The following is a 22,244-nucleotide window of genomic DNA, read 5'->3' as shown; positions in this document are numbered from 1 at the left end:
CTTCGAAAGAATTGTATTAAGTATACATGTATATATATATGTATAAAACTTATGTTTTCTTCAAACTTTTTTAGTGGATGTTACAAGATTAACTTTTCCGGCAACGAGTAGCTCACAACTCAGAACTTAAAATCTTGATGAAAGTGGTAATGGATATAGTTCTGATATAATAATTTAAAGTTTCTTTATAGAAAACTTACTTACACAGTCGCTTCAATTTATTAAACGTAGGTGAAAATATTTTTAAAGGTAAAAATATTTTCTTTAAAATTTTAAAAACCTAAACTGTTTTATATGATTATAAATAATAAAAATAGTTACTTTTTTTTTATTATTTAAAAAATCCACTGTTGTCACTTCATTTTTAAATTAACCTTTAAATTTTCTATTTTTAAAGAAAAACATAAAAACTAGTTTTTTAAAAATTTAATTTATTTATTTATTTTTTTTTGCAAACTAGAGTTCTGAAATATCATATTACAAGCAACCGGCGTCACTGATCAGATTTTGCGCAGTAAAAAACCATAGCCATCAACGACGAGCTGCGGAAGCTCAACAACTCAAAATCCCAGCTTGACTCACTGAGTCTCCCCCCTTTCTCCTCGCTTCCTCTCTACACTGCAAATGAAGTGAATGAACCCTAAGATTTTCACTTTCATCTCTAGAACAATGCCATCATCTCCTAAATTCTTCCACGCCCGCTCATCACCCTCCACGCGCAGATCAACCGTCTTGGTTGTCTCCGCCTGTCTCCTCATCGGAATGGTTGGATTCGCCGTCGGACTCGCTACCATCCTCTCCGCGAGTTACCGGCAGGGCTACAACTGCCTCACCAACCGCCAGCCCACCTCAGTACGCGTAATTTGGGACTCTAACAGCAACTATAAGCTTAACAATGGCATTGTCGATGTTGAAGTGAAGAGACACAAAGTGATGGCGTTTGTGGGCATTCAAACCGGGTTTGCATCAACAGGTCGCAGACGGTCCCTTAGGATGACATGGATGCCGTCCGATCGGCAAGGTCTTCAACGGTACCGATCTCTTCCCTTACTCACAATCACTTAGCGATTCGTTGGTTGATTTGTTCTCCATTTAGGAGTTGATTCTCATTTATTCATCTCTATGGGAAAATTCCGAGCTAATGTAATAATAGAATTCATTTCTCGCTCTGAACTAATTTGTTAAGGAATGAGGTAGGGCGAAAGGAAAATTCTAAGGATTCTTATAATTGAGGGCTTTCTTTCCAATTAACTAATCATTCATTTGCATAGTTCTTAGTTTTGCTGTTGCCATAATTTGTTAAATTGCTTTAGCCAAGTGGTTACTGCTTGCAGCTTGGAAGAGTCTACTGGTTTAGCTTTCAGGTTTGTTATCGGTAGAACAAAGGATAAGGCAAAGATGGAAGAACTCAGAAAGGAGGTTGCCGAATATGATGATTTCATGCTACTAGATATTGAGGAAGAGTACAGTAAGCTCCCATACAAAACGTTAGTAGTAACAATGATATTACAGTGTAATTTCTTTTTTGGTTGGATCTTGTAATTCTTTTTTGGGTAAAGTCGGATCATGTTTTTAACTGTGGATATGATCATTCACAGGTTAGCCTTCTTCAAGGCAGCATATGCTCTCTTTGATTCTGATTTCTATGTCAAAGCTGATGATGACATATATTTGAGACCAGGTGACAGAATTTACTGATCTTATACACCCAAATTTTGTGTTATATGTTGGTGCATGTGTATATGTGCATGCTGGCATTTGTTTTGATGAGGTGCATGAGTTGGGCGAGCTTTGTTGGACTTTTTCAGATTTCTCATGGTTCACCGTATTTTCTTGTTTTATTTATTTTTAGACCGCCTTTCATTGCTATTGGCTAAAGAACGTCCTCACTCTCAGACTTATCTTGGATGCATGAAAAAGGGTCCAGTTTTTACTGATCCAAAGCTTAAATGGTTAGTCTAGCTATCCACATTTATATTATATAATTTTCACTCTCCCTTTCCTTTTCTTTTCCTCTCCATTCAACTTCTTTTTCTAATATCTCTTTAGTTGAATCATAGCTGATGACTTAAAACTTCGTTTAAATGCTAATTTTCTTGTTATCTTTGATTGTATGATACAACTACTTTTGTTAAAGACATTAAGTCACTTTAAATGGAAGTTTATTGAAGGGTTACATTGATGCAGTGCCAATTTGATCATTCTTAGGGTTAGGAGATGATAAAAAATATTTGCTATCAGATTATTGCATATAATCTGATATATAGATTTATTTTAGTAATTACTAAGACATTGTTATTGTGTAAGTAACCCTGATAAAACAAAAATTATCCTCAATCAAATATCACCAAGAAATCAATTTTTGTGTGTCTTTCTCTTATAAGAAAGTAAAGGTGTACCCTGCATATTCGTTATGGAGGTCTTGATGTTCAAAGAAATATGTATTTGATGAATTTACCAGATCATGTTTCATACAGGTATGAACCTTTATCCCGTTTGCTGGGGAATGAGTACTTTCTTCATGCTTATGGTCCAATATATGCTCTTTCTGCTGATGTTGTGGCCAGTTTGGTTGCTCTCAGAAACAACAGGTGAGTTATTTTCCCTCAACAATTAACTACCCTAAATCATTTGTTATCATCTAAATAATTATTGGTATTACATTGTGGCTTTTATTTATGGATAATAATTTACCTAGCTAAATCAATTTTTTCATTTTGAGAGATGATGGCATTTAGTGGAGTTAGCCTTGATGTTTCTCTTCAGTTTATGTACCTGGTCTGCACCTTTAGTTGGACCTCCGTTTGAGACATTGCCAGCCTACACTTGCAAATAGCAATTCTTTTTTTTTTTCTTTTTTGCCCATTTTTCTCTCTATTATTTAGCCTCTTCTGGTGGCTTGGGGATAGTCGGCAGGCAAATTGGTTGTGAGGAACTCCATTAGATTTTATATTGAGATTGGACAATGATTTCAAGATTTGCTATCCAGCCTGTGCTTGGCAGGAATTTCTTAGACTATGAAAGCTCTTTGCTTGACAAAGATAGAGAAGGTTATCAAAATTCATTGCTATTATGGAATCCTTGCTTGCATATGACATTTATATGTTTTCATTTGGGACTACAGTTTCCGGATGTTCAGTAATGAGGATGTTACAATTGGTGCCTGGATGCTTGCAATGAATGTTGACCATGAAGACAATCGAGCACTATGTGAACCAGAGTGTACGCCATCTTCTATTGCTGTTTGGGATATTCCCAAATGTTCAGGTTTGTTGGCTTGTAAATTGACAATATAGGCAAATTGGTCCCTTAGATAACTATAATTGTTCGTTTTCCTGGTAATGTACTTTTCTTCCTGAAGTCTTAGAACATCCTACTGAAACCCTCTAAATTGCTGCGTATGCAACAGAGTAGAATTTTGGAAGAACATAGAAAAGCTCAACCCGGTTGTATTTAGTAGATTAAATCCAAAAGAGAGGATTTTGTACTTTGTAATTTAATGCATACCATATAATAGCAATCTATTGCAACAGAAGGTAGAGCATCTCAATTGTCTAAGATTTTAGCTCGCGATTCCTTTTAACTTGAGAATAGCTATTCCTTGAGTGAATTACGTAAAAATACCTTGTCCTTTTAAGATTTAAACTTTTAATTGCATTTTTTTAGGACTTTTAGTTTTCAATTGATTAGGACCTTCCTATCACTTTTTGGGTACACCCACAAGAAGGGAACATAACATACTGTTAGCTAGAAAGCAAAGGATTGAGCTGATTAAATGCCTTTCTTATAAAATAAAACGGAGCTGATTTTCATGGGATTCAGTATTTGGAGAAAATAAGTAATGAATCTAATTAACTCATTATGAACTAGATGTGTGAAGTTTGTGAGAGAAATTAAAGATTGCAGGTCCGAAATAAGCAATTGGAAGCATAAGTTGCAATTTGATACATTTACATGACATTTTTGCATGATCTAATGGTATCAATGCTACTACTTTCTCATTATTAATGTCATGAAAACTTCGCTTTAATATGAGCTTTTTATCAAATAGGAGGAATGTTTATTTATTTCTGTTGGAAGTTCCACTGATTGATGCATTTTGTTGTAGGGCTTTGTAATCCAGAAAAGAAGTTGTTGGAACTCCATAAAATAGAGAGCTGCTCAAGTAGCCCAACTTTTGCATCTGACGATGAATAGTAGTGCTGCTAAACTTTAATTTGGTCAAACAAACAAGGTAACTCAGGAAATTGTTCTTTCAACTACAGTGTAACCAATTCTTTATAGTCCCAAATCCCCAATCCGCAATTATCTTTTCCTTTTTTTGTATGTAATATATTATTTCTTCGGATGATATGCAAGTTGGGAAAAAATGAAACTTTTACACTAATTTTCTTTTGTCAGAATTTCAGTTTTTTTTTCATTTTTTTTTTGGTGGGGGGGAGTGAGGGGAGAGGGGGGCAAGTGTCTCAAGGAAGCCGATTTCCTATGTAAACTAGTTTCTTTGCAAGAAGCAGTTCTCAGCTATAACAGTATGTTGATTTAAATAACTTTTCTCAATTTGTTTGCTGGAAAAGAGAGAGTTAAGATTGTTTATTTATCTGATATCATGGGAAGAATTTGTCCTCCAGATCCCTTTCTCTTCTATCAGGTCTCAATTTTCTTTTCTTAAAGCCTCCTCAACATCTGACCTGTGTTTGTACGGAGTCTGAGTAGCTCTTAGGATGTGCTTCAAGTGCTTCCAATCTTCCCCGGATATAACCCAAATAATGGAAGAATTTTCCCTTATGTAGTAGTAGTATCTGCTTTATAATTACTGAAAATTGTGCTGGGGGCTAAACTAATAATTGTGCTAATCAATAACCAAGTGGTAACAGGTTGTGGTTTAGGTAACACCTCAAAAGCCTGTGTCTTTAGTGTAGGCTCCCTTTGGGATACAAGAGCATGTGCTAACTCAAGCTTTTGTACAAGTAGGGTATGATTGCCCTGATAAATGCTCTGCTTTTGTGGAATTTATTAGTCATCCAAGTGCCAAAAAGAACAAGGTACCCTCATTAAGGACAAACAGGGAAGAGAAGGAAGACGCTGTATTGGAGGATGTCTGTTGTCATGTTTTCCAGCTTATCTACTCTAACATTGACCATGCTAAAATGCTGTTCTGCTCCCTTAATTTTTTCTTTTTTCAAATTGCTGGGCATCATTTCACCAGATGGCTTAAAAGTAGATAGCAACTGTATTTACATGGTGATGGGATAATTTGTGCAAGGAAACAAAATTCACAGAAAAGGACTATTTAGTTAAGCAGTGGCATAAATGCAATTACAAGTGCCACTGCTTTGAGGAAATCTGGTTTCTCATTCTATCATCAAGCCCCATGTGACCACCTCTCTCTCTCTCTGATCCACTTAGTTTGATGGTTGTTATGGGTGCCCATGTGTGTTATGGCAGTCCAGTAGTGCTTTCTCTGAACAATGCATATACATATATATATCTATATGTGGGCTTGCCAATGCATGTGGTTGACGTTCTTAATAGTAGCGTTGTTGCTTTGTCGTGCCTTTGATAATGTTGTTGATTTATATGCTTGCAAAGTCATAGTTTGCTATACTGGCATTTGCCATTTCATGGAGTCATGGTCCCACCCCTAAAAGACATGATCCATTGGTTTGAATAAGAAACCTTCTATGTTTTCTGCTGTTAAATAATTGACATTATTTGATTTGATTAGATTAGCTTGAGGATCTCGTAGAAAATCATTTAGGTTTAAGGTTTATCTTCTTTTAGGAGGGAGAGAGAGAGAGAGGTGTCAGTGACTCGAATTCAAGTTAACTCTATTATGGTGATGCCTAAACAGGGTCTTTTTTTTTTTTTTTTTTTTAGAGATACCAGAAAGATCATATGTAGAAAATACATAACCCATTACTTTAATTAGGGTTGAAACGAGAGATGATTTTGGAGGGCATTAATAATATGTCTGGTGAAAGAAACAAGATTAGTTAAATGAATTTGAAATTAAGAAGCATCTAGGTTCTACCAAACAAAGGAGTAGATTCAAAGCCAAGGTTTACTTTACCCACACCTCATTATTAACTTAATTAGGATTAATTAGAATGATTAAGAGGGAATTAAGGGTAGTATGGAAGGCAAATCGATGAGCAAAATTGGTGTTTCGAATGATTGATGATTTGATTGGACATCTCATGAAGTAATAATTATTTTCATGGCCCTTCCCATTTTGTTGTTACTATTATTAAAAAATTATTATTTAGAATACATTAATATATATATATATATATATTTTTTGAAATATGTACTTATTTTGTTTGTTAAAATTATAAAATTCTTTCCAAAATGATAAAAGTTGACAACAATAAAATAAAAATATATTTCTTCTCTCACCAACAACACACGGGGTTGCTACTAGTTAAAAGACAAGTCTTACACTTTAGTGAAAATTATAAATTTAAATTTTACTTTATAAATAAATATATTATAAATTGACGGGGTTGATTAATAATATTTAATTTAATAAAATTTAAAATTTTAATTTATTAATATATTAATAACACTTCAGTTACCGAACGAAATAAAAAAATATGTATATGTTTCCTATCTCAAGTGGAAGTCCAATGATGTTTTCTTGTATGTATCATGATTATATGTACGTCCAAATATGTATATAATTCAATCTAGAGTGCATATAATATAATATATATTATTGTGGATGGTGGTAAATTAGGTTTAGTCGGCTAACTATATATAAATAATTATATCACCCTGTAAATTCAAACCAGATTGTATAGATAAGAGTACTGCTGATTAAAATACATATTTATAATTTAGAAAGGCTGAGGAAAAACTTGTAATTACAAACCATATTTAATTATGAATTTCTTATCCATCCAAAACATATTATTTTTGGTGATCAAAATGTTGTCATGCGAGAACATCATCCTCATTTCAAGGGAAGTAATTAACAACTTATGTATATTTATATCATATATCTATATATATTTATATCTAATCTATCTTGGAAGTTTATAATAATTTCAATGGATGGTGATGTTATATGTTTGTGTGTGTATATATATATATATATATATATATATCCTATATGCATATATATGTATGTATAAAGATGTTTCCCCCTTTATGAAAAAAAAAAAAAAAAAAAAAAAAGGAAGGAATCCATGTGACTGCGGCAACATAATGATTTCTCACAACAAAAAATGGAGTTTGTAACAGCATATGATCACAATATTCATTATTTCTCAAATCTAAACAAAATGGGCATCGCTCGCCATTACACCTCCTGAATTCCCTCATTTTTATGTGTATACGAATGTATGTATACAGACACACACATAGAACAACGATAATTATGAGAGCAATACAGCTACATGATTAATATGACTCTAAAGTTTAACCAAGTTAGTTTTTTATGAGAGGATATATATATATATATATATGTATGTATGTATTGGGTCTATCAGAGACAAATACATATATATGTATATATAGATTATGAATGATAAACATATTAATAAAATAATATTAGAGAGGAATGTAAATAAAGCTAATAAATAGGAAACAAAAGAAGGTGGAGTAATGACAAAGTACCAGCCTAGCCATGGAGCAACTTTTCATTCATCATCCAAATCTCTTTCGTTCAGGAATCCAATGTCTTCCCTCATCACATATATAATCAATTCCATATATACAGTAAATTTCTTAGACAGCTTAATGAAAATAAAACAAATTTAATCAATTATATATATATATAGAGAGAGAGAGAGAGATAGAGAGAGAGAATAAATTAAGCACTAAAATCTGTGCTTCTCTTCCATCATATATCCATATATCTACTGACACTTGTATACTTTATACACCCATATAAATGTATGTATATATATGTGTACATGTATGTAGAAGGGTCAAGTATAATAGTACCGTGACAGCCATATTTGTTTTGGGATGATGATGATGGATGACGATGCATGGCTTAGACTGGAGGTCTCCTTTTCAGCAAGAGTGTCAGTACTGGTTTTGGCAGGCTCTATACATATATTATATATACGAACTCCCATATACTTATTCCTTCTTTTTCTCGAGTGACTCAAACCCAAAAATTAATAATAACACCAGAAATATTTTTCTTTAATTCCAGGCTTTAAATCTCTTCATCCAGCTCAGTCAATATCTATATATTGCTAATTTTGTATATAAACATATACACATTGAAGAATAATTCTATATATATATATATATGTACACTACAATGTACATATAGCTAGGTTAAGGACAAGCTGGCAGCAACACCCAAGAGAGGAAATGAAAGTTCATCACCCTTACCCATCAGCTTAATTCTCCAAAATCCTAATAATAATTAATTATATATCAATAAAATTAGAACTGCTCTTTATATATATATATATATATCTCTATCCATTATGTTAACGTCATAAAGATATATATAGATATAAAACACAGATATCCATGTGATGAAGATGATGCGTGATTATTGGCTGGGTGGCCTCTGCTCGCTGCAGTGTATATAATATGTATGAATGCGGGTGAGTGTATATATATACGCGTAAGAATACGTATATAATTATATCTACGTATATGTATGAATGTGGGTGAGTCTATATGAAGTACAGAGATATTGTATAAAATAATTAATTATATATTACCCATTATGTTAACTTCATATAGATATATTATATATATATATAGATATAATACACAGTTATCCATGTGATGAAGATGATGGATGATTATTTGCTGAGTGGTCTCAGCTCGCTGCAATATATAGATAATATGTGTGAATCTGGGTTGGTGTATACGTATATGTGTAAGTATAGGTATATATATATATATATATATATTAATCCTTAAAATATCTTGTGAAAGTCCGTACAGAAGTCACAGAGCATCCAAAGTTGAAGACATTCTAAGTTGTAGCAGCTGCTTCTCACATGTCTACTTCACTTCTCTTCTATTCTTTGGAAATTGAGCGCATCTTCTCTCTTACCCTCTGCAACTTCTGTAATTAAGTGATTAACAAATTCTCCCAAATATATGTTTAATTTAATTAATTCACTTATTTACTGTAGATTTAATTAATTCACTTCATGTAAATAAGTTAGTTTTAAGTATATACATACTGTACACCAATAGTATATATGTATTATTAGATATACAAGATGGGTCTAGTAAAAAAAAAAAAAAATTTGCATATCCATTCATAGAGGAAAGTCCTTAATTTATATATGTGTGTGTGTGTGTGTGTATGTATATATTATATAATATGCATCTTGTCAAGTTTGACTTTGGATTCAACTATACATATAATTGGTTCTAAATATCATTTCATTCACACATTATATACATATTTCTTATTTTTAGTACCAATTAATTGGAGGTAGCAACAAGAGGGGAGATATATATATGTGTGTGTGTGTGTGTGTGTGTAAATAGCCTATAGCAACATATATATATATATATATATGTATTTTTGAAGGCATGAAAGTCTAAAACTGACACCATAAATATAATGGCAGATGAAAACCCTAAGAAGAATTGTCTATATCCTAATTCCCCACTAATAAATTATTTTTGACCAAGTAACTATTCAAGATCTAATTCAAAATAAAAATTTATTCGAGAAAAAATTAATATATATTATATTTTCTAGTACGTTTAAATATATGTTATTCTTGATTTAAGTAAGAATTGAATTCTTAATCTTTAATTTAAACCAAGATTCAAATAACTACATAATTAAAATCTGTTAACTAATATATATATATACTATAATTGATATATGTATATTTATTATGTTGAGAAATACTATAAAATAGGCATACAATCTCTGTCACTAACTTCAATATTAGTATACTTACTTTTCTACTAAAATTTAAACGAAATTTTAGCATCTACTTTAATAAATTAAACTACAATGAACAATAAATTCAGTGCTTGTTGGTGTTAAAAATTAAACAAGTTAATTAATTAGTAAAAAGTAGACGACGGTTCCGTACACATTCCTCCCAAAGCAACTTCTTCTTTTGATGTTTTTTAATGGCGTTATTCTCCTGAGAAAGAGCACCCAACTACATTCATCAAAAAAGAAAACCCAACTGTGTCCTGTCTTTCTCCGTGGCATGGATTTCGCTGCAGGAGGAGTCTCTCCCCCGATCCTCTGCTGCCAATGTAAAGACTTCAGCTTTTCTCTTCTTTTTGTCTTTTCTTATAATCTTACTACTGTTTGCGTATTGTTTATGAATCTATCCTTCATCTACTTGCTCCGAAAATGTTTTAGGTTTAAATTCAATGAGAAATACAGAATATGTGGGGGTACTGGGTTCTTTTTTTTTTTTGAAATCAGATTCTGTTTTTTTTTTTTTTTTGGGTTTGTCTGTTTTTTGAATGCTTATGTTCTTGTCACCACAAAGGAAAGTTTGTATAACAGATTCTGACTTGATATTCGGCATGTACTGTAGCTTAATTAAGTTGGTCTGACCAGTATGTATGTAGACTTTGATGATACTGATTGTAAATCCAATTCAAGTTAGATAAGGTGTTAGAGGCAAAATGGCAAGTTCTGAGATGGAGGGTTAAGGGTGAAAAATGTGATTTTGTTTCGTTTATCTTTGCTCTGAATGAGGTTAAACTGTGAGATGGTTGAAAGGAGCAAGAGCTTTGGTTCGTGATTCCCTATGAAAAAGCTCATCAAGCTTTTATTTGATGTGTTTTGGTGGGAGGGGAGGTTATTGCACGGGCCAGGAACTATGTTTCACATGGTCGATCTATGAAATTTAACTGGTCCAACTTATAATTCTGACAAAATCCCATCTGTAATTGGATGAGAAAATGTTGTAGTCAACCATGTTAGTGTGGACCAGACAATGCAATAACGTTTCATGAGGAAAAATATAAGAGAGCTGACATCCGAGAGAGATAGCAATAGATGGTTTCTCAGGTTGAGTCTCTGCCTCACAAGCTTCTAAGAGGGCTTTTTTGTTTAGAGGTGTATCTTTGATTTCACCTACTTCTTTTTTTCTCTTTTCTGCACATACTAACCTAAAAGTCTTGAAATGGTTAGATTCTCATAAGCTAGTTTTGAAATTCATAGTGTTTATGATAAAATTGATGAGAGTTCAATCAAATCTGTGATTGGAATTGAATTTGAGAAACCACCTTAGATGTCCATTCTATTTTGATTTGTCGAGTTACATATGGTGTTCGAACCAAAATATACGAACTATTGCATATGAGGAAATTGAAACTCTCAAAGTGATTGCAGGATGTGAAAAAGGGTTTGTGTGGGGAACTAGACATGGAAGATCCAAACAAATCCCTTCAAGACTAAGTCTACCATATTGGTCCAATCATGTTCCCTACCGTTATATTGGGTCAATATATAAGTTATATCCCACTTATGACTTTGCTGTTCCTTTGTTGACAATATAGAAAGTGTTAAACAGACGATCCTGCAAGGCAAAGTTTGGTTCGTTCACATTTATTTGCATCTGGCCAAGGCGCAAAAAGACAGGAAGTGCTGGAGGGAAGGCCAAAATGTACATGAGAGATTATGAATAGATCAGACTAATGGAAAATTGACGCAGTAACATTAATGTACTGGGAAATGCTTTAGAGAAAGAAATTAGGAAAGACTAGGATGGAAATCTCATGCAGTTGACACGCGATTTTGCATCTTGAAGAATATGTCTTATGTAGCTGAAGTTCACACGCGATCAACCTTGTCTGGATAGAATTTATCTATCTAATGACAGATAAGAATGTAATTCCTACAGGAATTGTAAATTTTTCATCATTCTTTCCTTTTATTTCTGGAGTACATGTTTTAATTAATGGAGTGAATTCACTACTGCTGGACTACATTCAATTTGTGTTTTTTATACATGCCATTAGGATTAGGAGTATGTGGGAGGGAGAAGTCGATTTGCAACCGTCAGTTCTTCTGATCTAAAAAGGATCTGGCTTAAGGCCCTATTATTTTGAGTTTTGTTGACATGGAATTTGTTGTAATACTTCCACTTTTCTTGATATAAACTGAGAAGTAAGGATGATTTACACGTGGATTATGAAATCTTTTACAGATCAGAAGTGTGCCATGGATTTAATTTCATTGAGCTGTAGTATCTTTCACATATTAAGCAGTGAGGTCGATCCTCGCGATTGTAGCCGGAGAAAGATGGTTTGTCTTTGGATTTGCTGAAGGCATGCATAAAAGGAGAAACTGCAATTCTCAAGGGATTCAAACATGGAAAACTTGAGCACAGACAGATAACTTGTTAGAGAAAAGAAACTACTTCCTGATATTCAGAATCTCTGGTACTCAAAATCACAGTTCCATGAAGTGTTGGCGTCCAACTTTTTTGTATACTACTTCCCTTTTTCTCTTTTTGATTTCGTAAGGTCTCATTATTTGGTCTCAGACGAAATACCAATAAAGGTATTCGATAAAATCATTGCTCGGTATGTTAGGTTCTATTTGTCTCGAGAATTGATTAATGGTGGAGAAGAAGATATGAATGTTTCAGGTTAGGCTTCAAATCAAGAAGTCATTTTCAATCTATTTGGAATTTGTATTTTAACAACTAATTTGATATATATATATATATTTTTTTCTGTCAAGCTTTTGGTCATTTAGTGAACTAACTTATGCTTAAATGAGGATGAGGGTTGGATCCATGACATTGTACCTAAAAGGAATTTAGAATATTATTCTCACACCATTTCCATTTCCAAAACCTATTTACCTTCTCTTATTAATATAATTTCTAAATTATTTTTTAAATATAAATAAATCGAACAGAAAAAAAGATAATGTTTTTTTATTTTTTATATTTAATAATTTAATCTTCGTGTTGTTTAATGCTTATAACACAGACAATTTATGTATCACTTTTTATTTTTATTCTATATTTAATTATGAAGTCAAAAATAAAGTACTTAAATCATATTCATACATATAGTCTTGACGTTAAAAAAAAAAAAAAAAACAATAATTTTTTTAATAAAATAAAAATTAAATCAGGTTTTTAATTCATTTTAATTACTTCAATTAATAAAATTTTATCATCTTAATTTTAATAATATGTTAATGAAATAAATTATTAATTATTTAAAAGTTATTTATAGTACGTGTGTATATAATTTAATTAATAACTATAAACATTATCTTTTAAAATTTTTTATAAAATTAAAAAAAAAAAAACTTTTTTATTAAAGATGTCACCATAAATCATGATATATTAAAACAAAAGAGGTGAAATTACATCTGTAAAACAAATAAATCCAGCTCAAAACAAATTTATAGCTTCATCATTTTTTTATTTTCCTGGTCAAACCACCTTTTGGACAGGGTTGAAACGGTAAAGAGCAAGAACTAAATTGATGCCACGTGGAGATCGAAGGTTGTTCTTATGATGAACCGCGAAGCAGAGGATCACACAAGCTGCTTACCTGGCACGAATTGGATCGCCCGGTCATCATTCCCCTTCTTCTCTGTGCCACCACTGGTTTATGGCGCTTCTTCTCTGCTGTCACCATCCCGTCAAAAACTACCTTTAACCATCCATCTGCGTGTAGCGTGGAAGTCCCGACGCCGTTGTCCGTCTCCGTTATCTGCTTAGCTGGATGCGACTGTTGTTCCTACCTCTCTTCTGAATGGAGCCAGCTGGCAGGCCACTCTCTCCCGCACATGGCCAGCTATTCTGTCTCAGACTGGTTCTCTTATTTTACCAAACCACCCTCAATCCTCCTCCTTAGTTACAATAATACCACTGCGACCCCAGTCTCTGACTTTGGTAATAAACGGCACGTTCGAAGGGTATTGATGTCAATGTGTTTATTATTAATTTAATTTAATGGAGAAAAAATTCAAGATAAAAAGGTCGTGTTGCGGACATAATGGACCTACTTTGAAGTGGGGCCAAAAACAAATCTGTTTGACACGTGGATTATTAGTTAGCTTATTAGAAACGGTCGCCCTAAACAGCTTGGTCAAATCTTGTAATCTGAATGTATCAACAAATGATGTGGGAGGTAAATAATTATTGAAGATTTGGGATTAAATGAATTAAATTCAATTAATAAATAAAAAAATGAATTATTTAATTAATAAAATAAATAGGAATAAAAAAAAAATTATTGGAGGAGAGTGACGACGAACATTATATAAACCCAATTTTACAAATGCAGAAAATTTATTTTTAAATTAATTAAAAAGATGGAGAGAAGAGAAACCTGTCTCGTGAAGCACCAGCTGAAGAACGAAGAAAAAAAAAAAATTAATTAAATAAATAATTTATTAGTCTTCTTCTTCTTCTTCTTCTTCTCCTTCTTCTCTCTCTCTTAAAACCCCCTCCTCTCTCTCTCTTAAAACTCTCTTACCTCCTCTGTCTCTCTCTCTCTCTCAACACACTCACATTCATTCTTTGCTTCCTCCTTTTATATCACGAGATCCCCATCTCTTTCTTTCTTTCTTTCTTTCTTTCTTCCTCTTCCCTCTCTCGCTTAATGTCTTCTTCAAAGTCCTTGAGTCTCAGTTTTTCCTCTTTCTTTGCCTTTGTTTCTTGGAGCTTTCTTTCTTCTACTTCGATTGACGGATATTGCTGATAGTCTAACATTCTTTAAACAAAGTGAGACAGCAAGGCGGAGAGAGGGAGGGGAAGAGTACTTAAAGTGCCCTTTTCTGTCGGTTGGTTGTTTGCTTGTTCAGAAAATGTCGCATTCTGGAAAACCTATTTCGGACCCAGGGTTAACTGAACTTTCCGATCAGCTCCGTGACTCACTCGGTTGGGATACTAACAAGCCTGATTTCCGTGAACTCGATCTGGGCTCGCCGGTTTCCCCACTTCGGACTCGTCAGACTGGACTTGCTCCAACTACCACTACAACTACTACCACCACCAGTAGCAGCTCTAGCTCATCCGGATCTGTGACTGGTCGAAATGCGGCCAATCAAATTCCGAAAAGGCCCGAATCCTCCCGTAACAACTCCGGCGAGCTATCCGGCTCTAGCGAGAATAGTCCGACAGCCACGACCCGGAATCCTAAAACTGGTCAGACCAGATCCGATTCGGGGACCACCCAGCCGTTAATCTACTCTGGGCAAGGCTCTGTTACCTCCCCGCCGGTGAATGTACTTCCCACTGGAAACATCTGTCCGTCAGGGAAGATCTTGAAAACCGGCATGGCAACCAGCCGGAGTCCAAGAAGCGACATGCTGGGATCCGGGTCGGGACTCTACGGCCACGGCAGCATAATGCGAGGGGGCGTCAGTGCAGCCAAGACTTCGAATCTTGAACCTGCGAACCCCGCGGCTAATACGCGAGGAATTGGCAGCAGTCATAGCGGAATAGGTGGAGATACTTGGCTGAAAAGAGGAATGGCGAGTATGGACCCAGAGACGGTGAAGAGAGCGGGGAATGAGATGTATAAAAAGGGCCATTTTGGGGAAGCGTTGAGCTTGTACGATAGGGCTATAGCTTTGTCTCCGGCCAATGCGGCGTATCGGAGCAACCGGGCGGCTGCATTGACTGGCTTGGGACGGGTAGCAGAGGCGGTAAGGGAGTGCGAGGAAGCAGTGAGATTGGATCCGAATTATTGGAGGGCTCATCAACGTTTGGGATCTTTGCTTCTAAGGTGAGAATGTAGAAGATGAATCACCGTTTGGTTACATGGATGGCTTAAGTTGATTCTTGTGTTTTGGCTTGCTTGATTGCTGCGGGTTCATGCTAAATTTAGTGAATTATATTTTCACCTTTTTTTTTTTTTAATTCTTGGGCTAATGTGAGTCTTTATAATGTTCTTTCGATCTACATTGATGAGAAACAAGGTTGATATTTTCTCTTGTTGTGATGCTCTTCACTTGGTGGTGGTTACTTAATATTTGGGAGGTTTGTGAATTATCTATCTATTGGCAGACTGGATTTCTGAGAATTTCTCCTAAGTACATTTTCATAGTATTCTTCTTTGTTGATGTGTTAGATTTGTTCATCTTTCTTTCTTTCTTGTGGCTCTACTTACATGGCTTTTATCCTTAAACATTTTGTGTGGGGTTTTTATTTGGAGTTCATTTGATCTTGTAGTCAATTATTTTGCTTCATTTGGAATATAGATTGTGTTGTTTAGATTTTGGTTTTGGCACAGAAGCATGTGATGGCCAGTTCTCAGTTAGGTCTTTCAAGGACAAGTGGGTTTCGTATGTAGCCTTCTTAGTGATTGATTTTGATTATTGAGAAATCACAGCAACTCGGTTCAGGAGGTTAAGAGTTGAATGTTTATATTCGTGCTATATCCTAAGGTTCCCTTCCTCATTTTAAGGCCACGAGGTTTTTATCTATCCTTTGTTGGATGGTTTAGATTCAAAGATCGACTTTCTTTCAGTTTTTCCTAATGAATTTTAATATGGTTTGGGGAGGTTCTTTGATGCCAATTTTTGCTGGTTAGTATGACATTAGGTTGCTTGAACTTTCTGTTGTACTATGCCACCTTAAGCAGTTAATAATCAAATTCTTTAGATTTCTTAGCCATATTTACTCAAACTCTATCTTATTGCAGATTAGGACATATTGACGCCGCCAGGAAGCACCTTTATTTGCCAGGTTTGCAGCTAGATCCCATTGAGTTGCAGAAGTTACAAGCAGTGGAGAAACATATAAGCAAATGTGCAGAAGCCCGGAAAATTGGTGATTGGATAAGTGTATTAAGGGAAAGTGATGCTGCTGTTTCTGCTGGAGCTGACTCTTCCTCTCTGGTAAAATCCACATATAAGATTTTCTCTTTTTAACTTTTCCAATGTTGAAGCATGACAGTGGCTGAACTGGTTCATATTGAATTTACAGCTCTTTCTGTGTAGAGCAGAGGCCCTTTTGAAGCTGCACCAACTTGATGATGCTGAATCAGCCCTATCAAACATCCCAAAAGTGGAACCACCCTGTTCACAACTGACCAGGTTTTTTGGGATGGTTTCTGAAGCTTATCCTTTCTTTGTCAGAGCCCAGATTGACATGTCACTTGGAAGGTAAGTGCGAAAATGCTCTTCAACGGAAATAAGATAGCATTGAGTTTTTGGGTAGAGTGAGGACAGATGATGGATGTCTTGCAGGTTTGAGAATGCAGTTACAGCTGCTGAGAAAGCTGCGCAGGTAGATCCACGAAATGCTGAAATTGTGGCACTTCATAAAAATGTGAGATTGGTGACAAGGGCTCGTGCCCGTGGCAACGATCTCTTTAAATCTGAGAGGTTCACTGAAGCATGCTCAGCATATGGGGAAGGGCTCAGACTTGATCCTTCAAATTCTGTTCTGCACTGCAATAAGGCAGCTTGTTGGTTTAAGCTTGGGAAATGGGAGCAGTCCATTGAAGACTGCAACCGTGCATTAAGAATCCACCCTAGTTACGCAAAGGCTCTTCTTCGAAGGGCTGCTGCAAACAGTAAGGTAAACTGTCTGGTGTTAGATGCATTTGTTGCATTGCTTCTATACCCGTTAGATAGCGGACTCTAATGGATAATCTCACTGGAATGCAGCTAGAAAGGTGGGCAGATGCTGTGAAGGATTATGAGCTTCTAAGAAAGGAACTTCCAGATGATAATGAAGTTGCAGAATCTCTATTTCATGCCCAAGTTGCTTTAAAAAAGTCTCGTGGGGAGGAGGTTTATAACTTGAAGTTTGGTGGTGAAGTGGAGGAAGTATCAAATCTTGAGCAGTTCAGAGCTGCAATATCGTTCCCAGGTAAGTGTTTCCTTCCACATTCTTAGCTTACCTGCATTTCATATTCAAATTTTTAATCTGCAATTCTGTTGAGATGCAACTTCAAATTTCAGGCATTTCTGTTGTCCACTTCAAAACAACCTCTAACTCACAATGCAAGCAAATATCTCCATTTGTGGACACACTGTGTAGTCGTTACCCATCACTTAACTTCCTCAAGGTAAGTGGTTTACTTGTTAATCACGGAAGTCCCAAAGCAAACAGATGCCCGGAATTTCTTATGTGCAAATAATGTTGTTTTTATTAGGTGGATATTGATGAATGCACAGCAGTAGCAAATGCTGAGAATGTGAGAATTGTACCAACATTCAAAATATACAAAAATGGGAGCCGAGTGAAGGAAATCATCTGTCCAAGTCGAGATGTGTTGGAACACTCGGTGAGGCATTATAGCTGTTAGAAACTCATGACTGTATTGTAATTCTTCTTCTTCTTCTCTTCCATAATTTGTGCATTTCTTTCTTTCTTCCTGCACAAATTCTCTCCCATTTTGATGGGAATTCTTCCACTTCCTTCAAACCTTTTTCTCCCACCACCATACGAGGATTACCTGATACTTGTGACATAAGTCGAGCTACAAAATAATAATTAGCACCAATGCCAGAAGGAACCCCAGAGAGGTAGTTTAGTTTACTTTTTGCAGTTTCTATTAATTCATTCATTCCTCATTGCTCTGTGGTTCCTTGTTCTTCCTCCGTCCTTTTGTTATTCTTTTTTTCCCTTCCGTTTCTTTGTATTTTTCCATACCTCCGCATAGGCCGGCCAGCCTGTATCTGCGAGAATTTTGGGAGAGAAAAAAAAAGAATGGAGGACATGTACAATTTGATTAAAGTTGGGTTAGTTAGCTACAAATTAGAATGAAGGGATGAGGAGGGAGATGAAAATATTGAATAAAGAGAGAGGAGTGGGAGAACAGGCTGGTAGAAGAGGATCTTTACATGTATATATCTGTGATGATATTGTTGCAATGCAAGAACATTGGAAGGCATGAGGAAGACATGCTAGTTTGGTGGGTACTTAGTTACGGGGTTAGTGAAAGGAGGATGAAAAATGTTGCTATTAATACTGTTGTTTCTCTTCTCAACCATTTCATCAATAAAAATTCTCAATTTTTTCTTTCCTTGTCTTAACCTTCCCCTATTTTTGTTGTTTGGTGAATATACGTATATGTGTGTATCTGAAATCTCAATCATGAAGGTGGAAAATTTCCACGGTACAAAAGGGTTACACTGGTCTTTTCGGGTATGTAGAGGTGGGTTTTGGATGTTGATGAAAGACAAAAGGGATTTGATTTGAATAGAGACGGGAGATAGAGAAATATTTTTGTTAGTTCATCATGTTTATGTGGGCATTTAATAAATAAATAAATAATTGAAGGGCGCATGTGGGCATTTAATTTAAATTGAAGTATCTTATTCTTGCAAGAAAGAAACCACCAAAGTCAATAAAGAAAAAGGGCAGAGTGGCCGGTGGTCTTGGCTCTGTTTTGACGGTGACCTGCCACCACCCTCTTCTCTTCTTACATTGATTGTCCTTCTGCCACCCAGCTTGTCACTTTGGTAATTGTCCAGGGATAGTCTTGGTAACTCATAGATTCCCTTTTTACGTATCTTCTATGGGTTTGTTTTTATTTATTTATAATATATATATATATATATATGTTCTACAATGAACATGAAGTTACAGAAAAGCACAAGAAAATAATAGATAGCAGCAAAGCCAGGCCAGAACTAGAGAAAACATCCGTTGCCAACCCAGTTAAGATAAGAACAGCCAGAGAAATCGTTCTTTGACGTTTTAAATAATAGTCGAGAAGACCTATGAAAATTGTAGGCATTCGCACAAAAGCAGCTATATACTCCGAGGCAAGAATATAAGCCTTTAACTCATCATGCTGGTCTTAGTTTTATCAAGTCTAAAAACTCCCAAACCTCGTCATCTTTTGTTCATCCCCAAAGAACCCCAAACACTAAACACACCCCTAACTGTTTTAGAAGCTGTCTAAACTACCCTCCACTTTAAAAACAAGTCACCTACACTTTCCAACTCCACTTACAAAGCAAGAAAACATGGTCAACTAAACCAGCTCCCTAATCACACAAACCACAAACATTAGCAGCCTCTAAACGTGTAGATATTCTATAATCAGAAACTCTCTCTTTTCAGTGAATGCTAAAAGAACTTCTATTTTATGCGTTACATTTATTTTTCACACATTAGTTTTCAAATTCCTAAGCTCTCCAACCTACAAACTATAACCCTAACCAATGAACGAGATGATTTTCATTTCCTTAATGCCACTTAACCCTAACTCTTCCTCTCTTTTTGGCAAATAGATTGGCTTTCAAGATATTGAATGCACTTTACTATGATCTTATAAATTGCCTCATAAAATTTTTTTAATAATTGACACAATTCATACTATCCGCACTCGTTTCATACAAACTTTTAATTCTCCATTTTATCAAAAATCAAATACCATGTCACAAAAGATGATAGATTGGCTCCCAATAGAGATGGGCACAGAGGAGTATGAAAGGAGTACATCAGTTATCATCAATTTTCATACTTAGCTCTGCTAATAAAAATATAAACTTATATTCACTCCATATCCAAAGTGGGTAAAAATTTATTTTCCTAAACTCACCCCACAAGTAAAACTTTGTACCTGTTTAAAAAATATTATACACAATATTTAAATAATTTTAATTACAAATACTAATATATTTAAAAATAATATTTAAATATAATCCTCAATAGTAAATATAAAATAATATTATAAATATACAACATTAAATATTTATCAATCAAAATTTAATTAACTTAAAAGTAAAATTAAAAAATTTATTATTATTATATATGGAGCATAACATATATATAAAGTGGATAAATTATAAAATTTATATCTAATTCATACTTGTTTCCAAGTTTTTAATTTTTTTACCCACACTCATCTTATGTTTGGTTTACTTACAAGTTTTTAACTGATCCTATCTATCTAGAGCTTAAGACAAGAACAAGTTAGCGACTGACTTTTTCCAACATCTCAAAAAGAAACCAAATCATTTTTATAAGGCACCACTATCAACCCCAATTCAAAAAATTTTGCCTCTTACAAAGGCTATCTTAAAAAAGATCATTTCCCAATATTAAAAAATAAAGAGAGAAAAAAGTTAGAAAAAATATATCAGTTAAAAATTCTAAACAATTTAGCCAAAAAATTAAAAAATATAATATATATATATTTCCAATTTTATTTTATAAAATTATTAATTTCCAAGGTTTTTATATATTTTGTTTACATTTGCATTATTTATGTTCATTACGTGCCACCGTTAATGCATGGAGAAGAAGGGATGAGCAACAGAAACTATTTAATCCATAAAATAATAAAGTTTTTATTTTTTAGAAAAAACAAAAAGTAGAAAGCGAAATGATGTTACGAAGAAAGTACAGTAACATCGTGCATAATTAGGAGGGGGGCGTACGGCGTACGATAAAAGATGTAATTTAAATGATGATTGGACAAAAATCAAATGTAGCCGTTGCCGATCAATTTTGGCCTTACACACACACACACATATATATGTATGCATGTATGTATGTCTAGATAGTAAATATAATTCAAGTGTTGGGGTTTTATTTATTCAAGACGAAGTTGCTCTGCTGCTACAAGCTTTTACCGGCCGCGACCATTCAAGCTGATTATCATTTTATAATATATATATATATATATATATATGTGTTTGTGTGTGTTTACAACATTTGAAAAATGATAAGGTACTTGGCATGCAAGGTAAAATTATACTTTTGGAATTGACGGGGACGTAGTGGTCATTTTCAAATATTATAAGTGGGAGAAATTAGACTGGAAGTTTCGTCCTCAGTCGTTTTGAGGAAGTAATTATCATCCCCTCCCACATGAGAATCCCAAAGCTCTCATGTTGCGTGCAGAGGAGATTCCTTATAAGAAATTCAAATTGATCAACTGTTAACACTAGGGTTTATGTTCCCACTCTGCTTAAAGACATGAATGTAATGAATTTAGGGAACCACGACTCAGAGAGATCAACCACCACAAGTCATACAAACCTCACAACTCCGACGTTAATTAAAGTAAGTTTCATACCTCAGAATCATTCACATAACAATGAATAACAACAAGTCATGGCCATTCTTTGTTTTTTACCTGGAAATACTCAATAACCAAAGATCCTAGTGGTACTAGCTCAGCCATGAGCTGAACCAGGTTTTTTGGTCTAAATAAAAATCTGAACCATAGTTATAACAAACTAGACCAGCTGATCCAATTCCGAACCAGGTCCTTAGGCAGTTTCATCCTCAACTATATCAAATAAATATAAACTTTGATCAGAATTCGGACAAACTTGTATTCATCCTTCTATATGTGACTAAGAGCAGCATACACGCACAAAA

At 34.5% G+C, this 22,244-nt stretch overlaps 2 protein-coding genes and 1 long non-coding RNA gene across 3 annotated transcripts; all 3 read left to right on the top strand.

Annotated features, from left to right (window-relative positions):
* The first annotated feature begins 474 nt into the window (after positions 1–474).
* LOC110810971 (putative beta-1,3-galactosyltransferase 14) lies at positions 475–4,387 on the top strand. The gene is made up of 7 exons (XM_022037303.2): positions 475–1,031; positions 1,335–1,487; positions 1,599–1,681; positions 1,853–1,952; positions 2,478–2,591; positions 3,125–3,267; positions 4,109–4,387. Exons 1-7 carry the CDS (start codon positions 634–636, stop codon positions 4,195–4,197), a joined length of 1,080 nt encoding a protein of 359 aa, XP_021892995.1. The 5' UTR covers positions 475–633; the 3' UTR covers positions 4,198–4,387.
* Positions 4,388–9,992: 5,605 nt separating this feature from the next.
* On the top strand, positions 9,993–12,660 carry LOC110810938 (uncharacterized). The gene is made up of 2 exons (XR_002539053.2): positions 9,993–10,212; positions 12,123–12,660. It is a non-coding gene; the product is annotated as an uncharacterized LOC110810938 (long non-coding RNA).
* A 1,692-nt stretch (positions 12,661–14,352) lies between these two features.
* TTL1 (tetratricopetide-repeat thioredoxin-like 1) lies at positions 14,353–18,923 on the top strand. Its single transcript, XM_022037258.2, has 7 exons — positions 14,353–15,675; positions 16,594–16,789; positions 16,878–17,056; positions 17,141–17,474; positions 17,564–17,768; positions 17,861–17,967; positions 18,055–18,923. The coding sequence occupies exons 1-7, from the start codon at positions 14,753–14,755 to the stop codon at positions 18,205–18,207; spliced, it is 2,097 nt and encodes a 698-aa protein (XP_021892950.1). The 5' UTR covers positions 14,353–14,752; the 3' UTR covers positions 18,208–18,923.
* Positions 18,924–22,244: the final 3,321 nt, after the last annotated feature.

Source organism: Carica papaya, chromosome 4 (assembly GCF_054855325.1).
Source record: "Carica papaya isolate Zhongbai chromosome 4, ASM5485532v1, whole genome shotgun sequence".
Lineage (NCBI taxonomy): Eukaryota > Viridiplantae > Streptophyta > Magnoliopsida > Brassicales > Caricaceae > Carica > Carica papaya.
This window is presented reverse-complemented; position numbering and strand designations above follow the sequence as displayed.